Genomic DNA, 13,180 nt, shown 5'->3' on the forward strand with positions numbered 1-13,180 from the left:
GTGGTGGGCACACAAATGTTAATTTAATAATTATTGTTTAATTATACCTGTGAGTTATAGGTATGCTTTTATGTATTATTCATTGCAGAGCCAAAAGAAGAATAAAAGAAAAGCAAAAGAAAGGATTTGCCCAGTTTACAAAGGCCAGCCTTAGTATTACATTTTCAGAAGATTAATAAATCATGCATAAGGCAAGTTTCTAAGCCTTTTTATATGCAAGAGCTCACAAACCCTCATCACTGCCCTGTGAAATAAATCGCCATTTCACAGAGGAGGACACTGGGAGTGGTATACACAGTCAAGGGTTGGAGCTCTGACACAGTGGGCTAAAGCCCTGGTCTGCAGTGCCAGCATCCCATATGGGCACCTGTTCGAGTCCCAGCTGCTCCACTTCTGATCCAGCTCTCTGCTGTGGCCTGGGAAAGCAGCTGAAGGTGGCCCAAGTGCTTGAGCCCCTGACACACACATGGGAGACCAGGGAGAAGCTCCTGGCTTCAGATCAGTCCAGCTCTGGCCATTGTGGCCATTAGGAGTGTGAACCAGTGGATAGAAGACTTCTCCCTCTCTCTCTCTGCCTCTGCCTGTCTGTAACTCTGCCTTTCAAATAAATAAATAAGTCTTTAAAAAGAAAAGAAAAGAAAAAAGAAAACTGCTTTGAAAGCCCACAGCACTAAGCACTTGGAGCTGAAAGGCTGTCTCCCCCAACGCCCCCCACTTTGCAGTAATGTCCCTGGTAACATTATAAATAAACATAAATAAACATTGTTTATTTTTCCATATGAGGGCAGTTCACATCATTTGTGGAAAAAGGTAGCTTTCTTTTGCTGCAAAACCATCTTGAGATCTATGCATGGTTTTCCTTTTTCTTTTTGTAAAGATTTATTTTATTTATTTGAAAGGCAGAGTTAGAGACTCTTTTGTCCGCTGATTCACTTCCCAAATAGCCACAACGTCCGAGTGTGGGTCAGGCCGGAGCCAGGAGCTTCTTCCCAGTCTCCCACATGGGTGCAGGGTCCCAACCACTTGGGCCATCCTCCGCTGCTTTCCCGGGCCGTTAGCAGGGAGCTGGGTTGGAAGTGGAGTAGTGAGGACTTGAACCGGCACCACTGTGGAATACCAGCGCTGCAGACCGCGGCTTTACCTGCTACAGCACAGTGCCTGCCCCTGGTTGCATTTCCATGAAGGTTTTGAAGGCCCCCCTCCCCCACTGAACAGTGGGCAGAGAAAGCCCCTGGTAATACATCCCCTACCTGCCCTGGGTGGGTCTCAGCTCTTGTGCACCTTGGCTTTTCCTCCAGTGCCAGCAGCTCTGCTGGAGGCCAGGCTGAGTTCCTGGTGGCTGTCCCCGGGCCGCCTGACAGCTGGGTTCTGGCTCCGGGGAACGCAGAACCAGAAGTGCTGCGGGACACTGGGGTAGAGTCCCAGTCAGCTGAGAAGGAACGTGGGCAACCAAAGCAGGAGCCGTGCTGTTCTTGGCCCTCCGAGGGGATCCTCCTGGGCTGCCGAGTGCACAGTTACTGCCCGATGACCCAGGAGCACAGGCCCGCGTCCAGCTCTCTCCATCTCTGCCTCAGCTTGCCTGCACCGCCGCCTGTCCACCTGCAGAGTGAAGGGTGCGTCATCCTGGCACTTCCTGGATGCTGCCTAGCTCCGGGCCCCAGGCTGCATGGGCCCAGCTGGACGCCTTCTTCGTACCTGCCCCTAACAAGCATGCCCGAGGAGTGAGGCACAGAGCGGGACAAACCTGAGCACAGCCCTCTTACACACTGGGGCTCCACACTGCCCAGCCGTGTCGCCATCTCCACGCGCACCTGCTACTGTCTGGCGCTTCTGTTGGGTTTGTTTTGGTCGACTTCATTGTGTTCCCCCACAATAACCATTTCACACCTTTCCCAGTCTTTCTGTGACCACTTTTCCTCCTCCCTCTCCACAAAGACATCTCGCTTCCCACTGTTCTTAGGAGAAAAGATATGAGCGAGTCAGCTGTGCGTTCCCTCATCCCCACTACCCAGCCTGCTCGGCTTCCCCCGCGGCGGGGCTGCCATCCGCGCCTGCCTGCTCGATCCCCTGCTCCTCTTGGCTCTTGCACACCTACCCCCCTTGACCCTGCCCACGGGCCCTCGCCACATCCCCGCCTCTCCCAATAAAACCAAACGGAGCACACGGAAGCGACTTCCTGTTCCCTCCAGCCACCATTTTTCCTTCCCCTCCTCAGAGTTGTGACTTCCGCTAGCGCCGACACGGCAGCCCGCCCACTGGTGATCTGCCCGTGGGCGAATCTGCTAGCATTCCATCTCTGTTAAAAAATGCCCTGTGTAAAAATTAGGGCCCGGTGAATTGTGGGGCCTGTACTTACAGGAGCAGCAGAATGAAGGCAGAGACTTGGGGAGTCCTAACCCGCGGTAGCCTCACTTAAGGGACTTAGCCAGGGGCCGGTGTTGTGGTTCTGCAGGCTAAGCTGCTACTTGCAATGCTGGCATCCCATATGAGTGCTGGTTTGAGTCCTGGCTGCTCCACTTCTAATCCAGCTCCCTGCTAATGCACCTGGGAAAGCAGGGGAAGATGGTCAGAGTGCTTGGGCTCTGGTACCTCTGTGGGAGACCTGGATGGAGTTCCAGGCTCCTGGCTTCAGCCTGGCCCAGCCCTGGCCATCATGGCCATTCTGGGGAGTGAACCAGCAGATGGGAGATCTCTCTGTCTCTGTAACTCTGGCTTTCAAATGAATAACTAGAGGGACTTAACCCACTGGGTAATCTGTGTAATGGGGATGACAGAGTTAGCCTGGTCTCCCTGCAGAGATGTGTAACTCAGTGCCCCTGTGCATATGGTAGTGCAGCCACCATTGGTTCATCTTCCCATGAACCGTGTGCGACGCCTAGGGCTTTACATACAGTATGGTAGGCAATCCACATAACAACTCAGACTCGCCTTATGTTCTTGCTTATGGCTAAGTTTGTAAGAGAATCCTTCATCTGCATTGGTCATAAGGAATATTTTTTTTTAAGATTTATTTTATTTATTTGAAAGAGTTACAGAGAGAGGTAGAGACAGAGAGAGAGAGAGGCCCTCGATCCACTGGTTCACTCCCCAGATGGCTGCAATGGCCGGAGCTGCGCTGATCCAAAGCTAGGAGCCAGGAGCTTCCTCCAGGTCTCCCACACGGGTGCAGGGGCCCAAGGAGTTGGGCCATCTTCCACTGCTTTCTCAGACCAGAGCTGGATTGGAAGTAGAGCAGCTGGGTCTTGAACCTGTGTCCATACGGGATGTTGGCACTGCAGGCGGCTGCTTTACCGGCTGTGCCACAGCGCCAGTCCCCTTACTTTTTTTTTAAAAAAGATTTATTTTATGGCCAGTGCCGCAGCTCACTTGGCTAATCCTCCGCCTGTGGCGCCGGCACCCTGGGTTCTAGTCCTGGTTGGGGCGCTGGATTCTGTCCCGGTTGCTCCTCTTCCAGTCCAGCTCTCTGCTGTGGCCCGGGAGTGCAGTGGAGGATGGCCCAAGTCCTTGGGCCCTGCACCCACTTGGGAGACCAGGAGAAGCACCTGGCTCCTGGCTTCGGATCGGCACAGTGAGCCGGCTGCAGCGCACTGGCCGTAGTGGCCATTTGTGGGGGGTGAACCAACGGAAAAGGAGGACCTTTCTGTCTCTCTCTTACTGTCTAACTCTGCCTGTCCAAAAAAAAAAAAGGATTTATTTTACTTGTTTGAAAGAGTTACAGGGAGAGGTAGAGACAGAGAGAGAGGGCTTCCATTCGCTGGTTCACTCCCCCAGATGGCCGCAACGGCTGGAGCTGTGCCGATCTGGTCCTAGTAAGAAGGCCTTTGAGGGGACCTCGCTGGAAGTCTACGAGCTTACCAAGACCCTCCTCCATGGATTGCCTGAGCTTCCGACTCCACACAGGCTGAGGGGTGCGGGGAGCAGCGTCTCGTGTGGCTCCCACTTCAGTGCGTCCCCTTGATCCCGGGAGCTCAGGTCCTTGGTTCTGCATGCCTCCACAGCCTTGGGTGCTAGTTTTCGCCTCCTTCCCCTGTCACACTGCTAAAAATTGTACTCAACTTCTGCTTCTCCAAGCAGTGTCTCTTAGGCTTCTCGGTCTTCCAGCCTGAGCTGCTTAGATGTGAACAGACGCTCAGACTCTGGCTTGTCTCGTGGGCTGCGCTCCACCCCTGGCATCCTGGCTGTTGGTGGCTCCACGGTGCCTTGAGCCTGGCTGTTTAGTTCAGCTTTCTAACTGCCCCTGGCAGGAAAGCTGGGGTAGTACAGTGTGTCCCGCACAGCCGGCTGTGATCCCCTGGTGATGAGAACCTTTTAGCCCCTCCACGTGTCCCTGTGGTTCTCGTCCCAAGCAGCCTGCGTGTTCCCCCACCCCCCTACCCATTCGCCCCATGGCCACTTTCTGCACCTGACTTGTTCATGCTGTCTCTCCATCCTGAGTGTGTAAAAATAGAAAATGTTTGCGTTTTTACGAATTACATTTTTTCAGAACCAGCGGCTGGGTGTGGAGAAGCCGTTTGTATTCCTGGCATTGTTAACTCAGGTTCCCATCCCTCCGATGAGTGGTCGGTTTGGTTTGGTTTCTCTCTGTCTCTCTGGGGGTTCTACCTCTCTGCTCCCAGGCTCACCTCTTAGTTCCTTCTTGGGATGTTGCTTAGCTCGGAGGAACCAGTTAGGAATTGGGCGTGAATACTGGCTAGGCTTCTCTGTTTCGGGAAAGTCAGACCCCAAGTTCAGCCTCTGTTCTCGCCTCCGGCTCCATCACCTCACCCTCTCTAGGTATTCTCTGCTGACCCATCTTCCGGTTCCCAGTCCTCCTCTCAGGAGTGTCTGATCCTACGTTAAATTAATTTGTGGACTTCAGTCACCTTACTTTGCAGGGCTTACTTTTCATTTGATTCTGTTTTTCCGGATTCAAGCCCCTAAGGAAGTCCTCCATGTCCTCATCTGTGTCCTTGACCGTGTTAATCACAGTTACGAGATTGTCACATGCAAACGGTGGCAGTTTTTCAAGCAAATTGAATAGTGGTAAGGCAGTTAACCCTTCAGGCACAAGCATTCTCTACTGTTCATCTATGTCGTCTAAGCTTGGGTTGCCCTAACTTATGGTGGTAGCGTTGTGTTTTATTTTGTGTGCCCACACAAATTTAAAGACAATTGACTGTTACCATTGACTGCGCATCTTAGCACACCTCCTTCCATCTGCCCCTCACCGTAACCTAGGAGGCTGACAGCTGGGGGAGTAGCAGAGCCAGTGTTGGAATCTGGGTGCACCTGAGCCCCAGGCACAGCCACTTCGCCCACACCATGCTGGTTCTACTTCGCTGTTCTATCTGCCCTCCTGAGAGCCATCTTTGCAGAATGGCACGGGAGATAGTCTGCTTCATCCCAAGAGATTCGTGTAAGAATGAGATCGTGTGATTTTTATTGCTAGGCAGAGGCCATGCCTGGGCAACACAGGCCCGTCTGAGAATTGTGTCTTGAACACGTGGCCACTGACTGGCAAAGTACAAGCTAGTGCATTATTAACTCCACATGAGGCAGGGTGTGTGTTGTGTGTGAATTCTGATGGATTTGATATCTTGGAACCAGAACGGCAAAAACAGTTGACGGTGAAATAATGTATTGTATCTGTCATTCTTGATTTCAGGAGAGTTTAAGTAGCATTAATAGCACATGTACAGAGCTGGGTAATTTTGACAATGCCAATGTCACCGGAGAAATAGAATTTGCCATTCGTTATTGCTCCAACACCCATTCTTTAGAAATACACATCAAGGCCTGTAAGAACCTTGCCTACGGAGATGAAAAGAAGAAAAAGTGTAATCCGTAAGTGTTCTACGTTTTAACACAGACGATAGATGTGTTCATTCTAAAATGTATGTGGAAACATGAAAGTCCACGGAAAACCAAGCCATCGTGGAAAAGAACAAAAAGGAAGAGGCTGGCTTTAGGAATACGCGGCTGCTGCGATTCAAACAATGCTGCAGGTGTGGGGAAAACAGGCGGCCAGAGCAGGGTCAGGAGCCCGGATGAACTCCGGAGTGTCCACCGGAGCGCTCAAGGCCCAGCAGCGGGCTGCTCTAGCAGACTGGGCGGCTCGCCGACAGCAGGCACTTATGTCTCCCGGCTCTGGGGGCGGGGAGGTGCAAGACCGAGGTGCCAGCCGGTTTGGGGGTGCTCAGAGCTGGCTGTCTTCTTGTGTCTGCACATGATTGAGGGAGGCAGCTCAGCAGCTGGGCCTCTTTTATGTTAGAAAAAAATAGAGAGAGAAGTGGAGGAAGGAGGAAGAGGAGAGAGGGAGAGGTTAAAATGAGTTCTTTAACCTGTCCCTTGAAGCGCTCTCAAAGGGGCTGGCACTGTGGAATAGTAGGTAAAGCTGCCACCTATAGTGCTGGCATCCCTTGGGGGTGCTGGTTCAATTCCCAGCTGCTCTATTTCTGGTCCAGCTCTCTGCTATGGCCTGGGAAAGCAGTATAAGATGGCATAAGTCCTTGGGCCCCTGCACCTGCGTGGGAGACCCAATAGAAGCTCCTGGCTTCGGATTGGCCCAGCTCTGGCTGTTGCGGCCATCTGGGGAATGAACCAGTGGATGGAAGACCTCTCTCTCTCTCTCTCTCTCTTTCTCTCTGCGCCTCTGCCTCTCTGTAACTCTGCCCTTCAAATAAATAAATAAATCTTAAAAAAAAAATGCTCTAAAAGGAAGAGCATCAGTCTCTGGCTCCTGGCTTCAGCCTGGCCCATTCACAGCTGTTGCAGGCATTTGGGAAGTGAACCAGCAGATGAAAGATCTTTTTCTCTCTTCTCTCTGTTGCTCTCCTGTTCAAATGAAAAAAATAAAAAATAATTAAAAATAAATCAGGAGGGGCATTTTCGAGATGCATGCATGTTTTTTTGTTTGTTTGTTTGTTTGCTTGTTTTGACAGGCAGAGTGGATAGTGAGAGAGAGAGACAGAGAGAAAGGTCTTCCTTTTGCCATTGGTTCACCCTCCAATGGCCGCTGCGGCCGGCGCACTGCGCTGATCCGAAGCCAGGAGCCAGGTGCTTCTCCTGGTCTCCCATGGGGTGCAGGGCCCAAGCACTTGGGCCATCCGCCACTGCACTCCCGGGCCATAGCAGAGAGCTGGCCTGGAAGAGGGGCAACTGGGACAGAATCCAGCGCCCCGACCGGGACTAGAACCTGGTGTGCTGGCGCCGCAGGCGGAGGATTAGCCTATTGAGCCGCAGCGCCGGCCACATGCATGGTTTTTTATCCTATGTATTTGCCTTGAACTTTTTGAGGTACCCTCAAAAAAGTGATATCACATATTTGTGTCCCAATTTGTATCCCAATACATTTAGCAATTTAGATGACATAAACACATTTCTGAAAAGGCACTTGGTCCATCTGCTGCTTTCCCAGGCACATTAGCAGGGAGCTGGATTGGAAATGGAGCAGCCGGGGCTTGAACCAGTGACTTTGTGGGATGCTGGCCCTGCAGGCAGCAGTTTAACTCGCTATATCACATTGGTGACCCTTGAATTTTTTTTTTAAAAAAGATTTACTTATTTATTATGTGAAGGAAAAATAACTGAGAGAGGGAGAAGGGGAGAGCTCAGCCTTCCATCCACCAGTTCACTCCCCAGATGGCTGCAAGCCAGGAGCCTGGAGCTCCATCTGGGTTCCCTATATGGGTGGCAGAGGCCCAAATACTTGGGCCATCTTCCACTGCTTTCCCAGCCGCATTAGCAGGGAGCTGGATCAGAAGCAGAGCAGCCGGGACTTGAACCAGCACTTGATGGGATGAGCATTGTAAGTGGTGGCTTTTCAGTTAGGGAGGCTTGAACTGTAGCAAAAATGAAGACAAGTGTCCATCAAGAGGAGAAGTGGATTATGGGATATTCACACAATGGAAACCTAAGGGGATATGAATGAGTGAGCTGCGGCTGCACACACCAGCGCAGACGGACCCCCGACCTCGCACTGTGTGAGCACAGCGTATCTCAGCAGAATGAGCACAGAGCGCGTTGGCTTGAGACAGACGCGGGGCATGGGCCACTGTTTGGGGAGACATGTCACGTGGTGAAATGGGGACGATAACGGTGAAGCTGAGTTTGGTGACCACCTGGGCAGGAACAGGCCTGGGAGGGGAGGTCATTGCCAATGTCATCTCCCAAGCTAGGGAACAGGTGTGTGGGCCAGGATTTTATTGTCACGCTTCACACTGTCTCTCAAATATTTTTTAAAAGTTAGTGGAAGAATGCATTTAAAAGCTCGTTTTGCTACAAAAGACATTCTAGATCCATGCATAGTTTTTCCATAATAGGCATTTTGTAGGAACTTCTGGATGACCGCTTGTAGAAGCCAGGAGTTGGGTATGAGAAGGTAGGGAGAGCGTCCCACCTTCAGGAATATTCTAGAAGATTATGGAGCCAACATTGGGTCCAAGACTGTGAATCAGAAGCTGCACACGTGGCACTAACGGTGCTGGTGTCAGTCACGGTGGCCCAGCAGGAAGCCGAGGAAGGGAGATGCTGGGTGTGGGTTCTTGTCCTCTGGACGCCGGTTGCCCCCTGCCAGGCTCTCACTTTGTCCTTTCTGCCCTTGGCTACCAGGTATGTGAAGACCTACCTGCTGCCTGACAGATCCTCCCAGGGAAAACGCAAGACCGGGGTCCAGAAGAACACGCTGCACCCCACCTTCCAGGAGACCTTGAAGGTACTTGCTGGACTCACGCGCCGAGCGTGCTCCATGCCAGGCTGGGCACGTGGGTCACAGTCTGGCAGATGGTTCTTCCCCGCTCGCGAGTCAGTTCTCCGTAAGCACGACGCCTGTGTGTTTCTCCGTGGCTCTGTCAATCGTTGGCAGAACACAGGCCTCGGCCTTGTCCGGGAAAAGTGCAGCATCCGCCAGACTTGGGAATGGTTTCTGATTAATGATTTCTGAGAACGCGCGGAGGCAGCGGGCTGCCTCTCAGTGTCGGGTTAACAGCAGGGCACAGGGCGAGTTCGAGAATCAGCCCGTCTTGTCAGAGTTTTATGACCGTTGGAGGAGCGTTTTCCCGTGGGCCTGCTGAAAATCCAGCAGCCGAGTCACTGTCTCTGACAAACGTGGGTTTCTTCTTTTATGAAAAAAACAAAAATACAGTGTCTTTTCTGGGGCAGAAAGCAACGTGCATGGGAACCGTTTGGGTCTCCACCTTCCTGGACGCTGTAGCAGCAAAGCGTCCCAGGCGAGCACCGTCAGGGCCTGCAGGGCCCCAGGTGCAGCCGGGAAAAGCGCATGGCTCCATGCAGCAGGTGCACTTGGTGGTGAAACCTGGGGAAGTGACCCAAAGTCACAGGTTACCCACGCTGAACCTGCGGCGGCTGCTGGGGCTCAGGGGCAGTCGGCGGGGAGAAGCCAGTGTCTGCGGATGGGTTGGGGCTGTGCAAGCAGGACGTGGTGGCCCCCGGCAGTGGGGGTGGGGGATCACCGTAGGACTTAGAGGGTCGAACACCCATTCAAGAATGGAAACCGGCCCTAGGATCTTTTCCGCCCACAGCCTGTTACTGGTTAACCTCGCCCATCTCTCACCTCTGCCCTCTGTCTCAGAAATCCCCTCTTACCATTGCTAAGAAACAGGGCTTATGGTTTAGGACAGAGAGGGGGCCTCACGCTCTGATTTCGGTGGGGAGCCGGAGCTGGGTGTGTATGTGGGGAGCTGGTGGGGGTAGCCCTGCTGGGAGGGGCGCTGGCCCGGGGACGGACATGACTCGGGCAGGGCAGGCAGCCGCCTCTCCTGCTTGCTGCCTTGGCAAGGAAGGACCTTTGTGAATTGCCGGTCTGGGGCCATCTGGGTGGCCGGCACAGACCCTGTGTCCATTCAGTACTAACAGCCACGGTGTCGGCTGCACTGCTGAGGGTGCCACACACACCCTGCAGGAGGCACTGGGACCTCAGTGCCCACCAGGGGAAGCTGACACTCAGTACTCAGAGGCACAGCGCAAAGCCCAGATGCACTGGCAGTCCTTCTCAAAGCGAAGCTCGTGGGAGTCCCCTGCCGATTATGTAAAAGCCAAATTCTGCCCCAGCAGACGTGGGCGGGGCCCAAGACGCGGCCACTCCAAGGAGCTTTGGGCACTGAGAGCTTTGCTCACTTGCTGCTGAGAAAAAGTTTGAAAACCGAGGGTGCTTCCAAAAGTTCACGGAATGCAGGGGAAAGATAGGTTTATTAGGGTGCAGGTTTTTTTTTTAATCCATACATATGAGGCGCCTTCAAAGAGCTCATAGAAAATGTGTGTTATGAAAAATGCAGGCACGGATTTCAAAATTTCTTTGCAGAAACTTATCTTTCAGTTCCACTTTGCTCCACAGTCTTCAAAGTTGCCGCACGTATTCTGATCTCTAAAATCTGTCATCGCCAGTTTAATTGTGGTATTTTGTGTATAAATAGGGATTCATGAAATGCGATCACGCTAAGGACCGACTGTATCTTAGATATTTAATTGTACGGTTTGAGTCTCAAATCACTGAATGTTTTCACGGTTTTATTCATATCGTGAGTAGTCTGCAGTCGTGGGAGACGTGCCAGATTTCGAGGGAGCAGTGTCTCCTGTTTGGAACTCAGGATAGCCTGGCAGAGGCCACCTCATCCTTACTAGGAATGCACGTGAGCTGGGCGAGCTGGCAGGACGCAACAGCCTCACGGGGTCCAGTGTTGCTTTTCCTTTTTTTTTTTCCCTTAAGATTTTTATTTGCTTATTTCAAAGTCAGGGTTACAGGGGCCGGCGCTGTGGCTCACTAGGTTAATCCTCCACCTGCGGCGCTGGCATCCCATATGGGCACCTGGTTCTAGTCCTGGTTGCTCCTCTTCCAATCCAGCCCTCTGCTGTGGCCCGGGAAAGCAGTGGAGGATGGCCCAAGTGCTTGGGCCCCTGCACCCACATGGGAAAACGGGAGGAGGCACCTGGCTCCTGGCTTCGGATCGATGCAGTGCCAGCCGTTTGCGGCCATTTGGGGAGTGAACCAGCAGAAGGAAGACCTTTGTCTCTGTCTGTCACTGTCTGTAACTCTACCTGTCAAATAAATAAATAAAAATAAAAATAAAAAATCAGAGTTACAGACAGAAGGGGAGAGACAGACAGAGATCTTCCATCTGCTGATTCACTCCCAAGCAGAAGCCCCTAGCCAGGAGCTTCCTCTGAGTCTCCCATGTGTGGCAGGGGCCTGAGGACTTGGGCCATCTTCCACTGCTTTCCCAGGCACATCAGCAGGGGGCTGGATCAGAAGTGGAGCAGTCGGGACAGAAAGTGGCGCGCCCATGTGGGATGCCGGTGCTGCAGGCGGCAGCTTTACCGGCTATGCCACCCCTTTGGCCCCTGCAGTATTATTTCAGATGCTTCTTGGTTGGGCCCCCAGGAAGCTTCCACAGCCTGGGGCATCCCTGGAGTCCGAGCGGGTGGTGTGGGAGGTGAGGATCCGGAAGCCAACCCCCAGAGTGCACTGGGAAGCACTTTCACTGGGGTCAGGGGCAACAGAGGCTGAAGGCACCCCATGAGAGGGCTGGCCAGGGACGGCGCCCGCTGCTTGCCCGAGGGAGACTGGCGGGGGCTGTGGCTTCTCAGCTCCTGTCACGCCCATCTCGGCCCTCACTGGCCAAGGCAGGCACCGGGAGACTGGAGTTTCGGGCCTACGGCACGACAGCCACCTGGATGCAAACCCCAGCAGGGTCAGCGGCAAGAGCACAGCTGGACACAGGACACCTGGATCCGGGCCTGCCCCTGTGGCCTCGGGACAGCCGGAGAGCTCCTGAACTTCTGCACCTGCCGAGGGAGGATGGCCCTGAGCTGTTGGGGGCTGTGGAAGCCGAAGGGCAGCGTGGCTCCAGGGCCTGATACGAAACAGACAGGCTCAACGCAGGCTCCCGGGAGGGGGAGGGGATCCCGTGGGCCCCTCTGTGTCTGTGGGGCAGGAGCCTGAACCCGCTGTGACATGTGGGGAGGGGCTGTGCCAAGGGACATCGGGTGCTAGCTCAACCCAGCCTGTCGTCTCTCTCGGGCAAACACGCGGGGTCAGTGCGCATGTTTTGCATGTAGAAAGTGCAAGTCCTGTTTCAGGATTCTGGGGCGGCCCTGGCCGATCCAAGTTCAGGTGCAGGTCTGGCAGAGCTTGTGGCTCGACTTCCAGGAGCCTTGGGCTGGACAAGCTCTTTCACCTTCGTCTCGTTCTTAGAAAAGCAGAAGGGGGGTCGAGGGAGGAAGGGGGCTCTCTGGCTGCTGGGGCCATCTCAGCCTGTTCCCAGGCAGAGTGCCAGGGGCTTGGGGAGCTCTTGGGTAGAGAAAGATGCCCCCCGCACCTGGCTCCAAGCAGCTTGACTCCCCACCACCACCACCCTGGGGACGCTGGCAGCAGCCAAGTGTGGGGGCTCAGCTTGTGGGGGCCCTGGAGCCCTACTGACCACCCCGACTTTGTCCCTGCAGTACCAGGTGGACCCTGCCCAGCTGGCGACGCGGCGGCTGCAGGTCTCCGTGTGGCACCTGGGCACGCTGGCCCGGAGGGCGTTTCTCGGAGAAGTGGTCATTCCTCTGGCCACGTGGGACTTCGAGGACGGCGCAGCGAGGTCTTCCCACTGGTACCCGCTCCGGGCCAAGGTGATGTTTGGGACAGAGCTTGCTCCTCAGCAGCTGAACTCCACTGCGGTCAGCTCCGACAGGGCCAGGGACACCTCTGTCTCCAGCCCCTGGCACTGGCCTGGCACCAGACAGGTGTTGCCCAGAGCAGAGGGCACCAGGCCAGGAGGCTCCTCTCCCAGTGCTGGCCTGGGCAGTGCGCACTCACGGGCTGCCCGGAGCTCCCAGGGAGGGGCCGGGGACTGGTGCTGCCGTGGAAGCTGTGTCGTCTTACCTGGCACTCAAGAGCCAAGGAGGGCTGCTCTGAAACGGAGCTGGGTGGTCAGGGAGCGCTCACCACCAGAGGAGCCCGGAAGGTGTGTGGGGCAGTGAGGGGCCCGGGAATCCTCCCTCTGAGTTCTGCCTCTTGTCCCCAGGCAGAAAGATCTGAAGACGTCTGTCCTCAGAATAATGGAGAACTTGCAGTCCGGGCCAAACTGGTCCTGCCTGCAGGGCCCAGAGCCCCCCAGGGGGCTCCAGACGGTAGGTGACCCGCAGTCCCTGAACATTCCCGTGTCAAAGGCCCCAGAGCCCGGGTGAGAGGCGGGCAGAATGT

At 54.3% G+C, this 13,180-nt stretch overlaps 1 protein-coding gene across 2 annotated transcripts in view; it reads left to right on the plus strand.

Moving 5' to 3' along the window:
• The window catches only part of SYTL3 (synaptotagmin like 3), a 70,541-nt gene that overhangs the window by 52,722 nt on the left and 4,639 nt on the right, over positions 1–13,180 (plus strand). For both annotated transcript variants that reach the window (XM_062186994.1, XM_062186995.1), the window contains 4 exons: positions 5,645–5,823; positions 8,590–8,692; positions 12,436–12,606; positions 13,002–13,107. In XM_062186994.1, the coding sequence (XP_062042978.1) occupies positions 5,645–5,823; positions 8,590–8,692; positions 12,436–12,606; positions 13,002–13,107 (559 nt within the window). The remainder of the gene's footprint in view (positions 1–5,644; positions 5,824–8,589; positions 8,693–12,435; positions 12,607–13,001; positions 13,108–13,180) is intronic.

This window comes from Lepus europaeus, chromosome 3 (assembly GCF_033115175.1).
Source record: "Lepus europaeus isolate LE1 chromosome 3, mLepTim1.pri, whole genome shotgun sequence".
Lineage (NCBI taxonomy): Eukaryota > Metazoa > Chordata > Mammalia > Lagomorpha > Leporidae > Lepus > Lepus europaeus.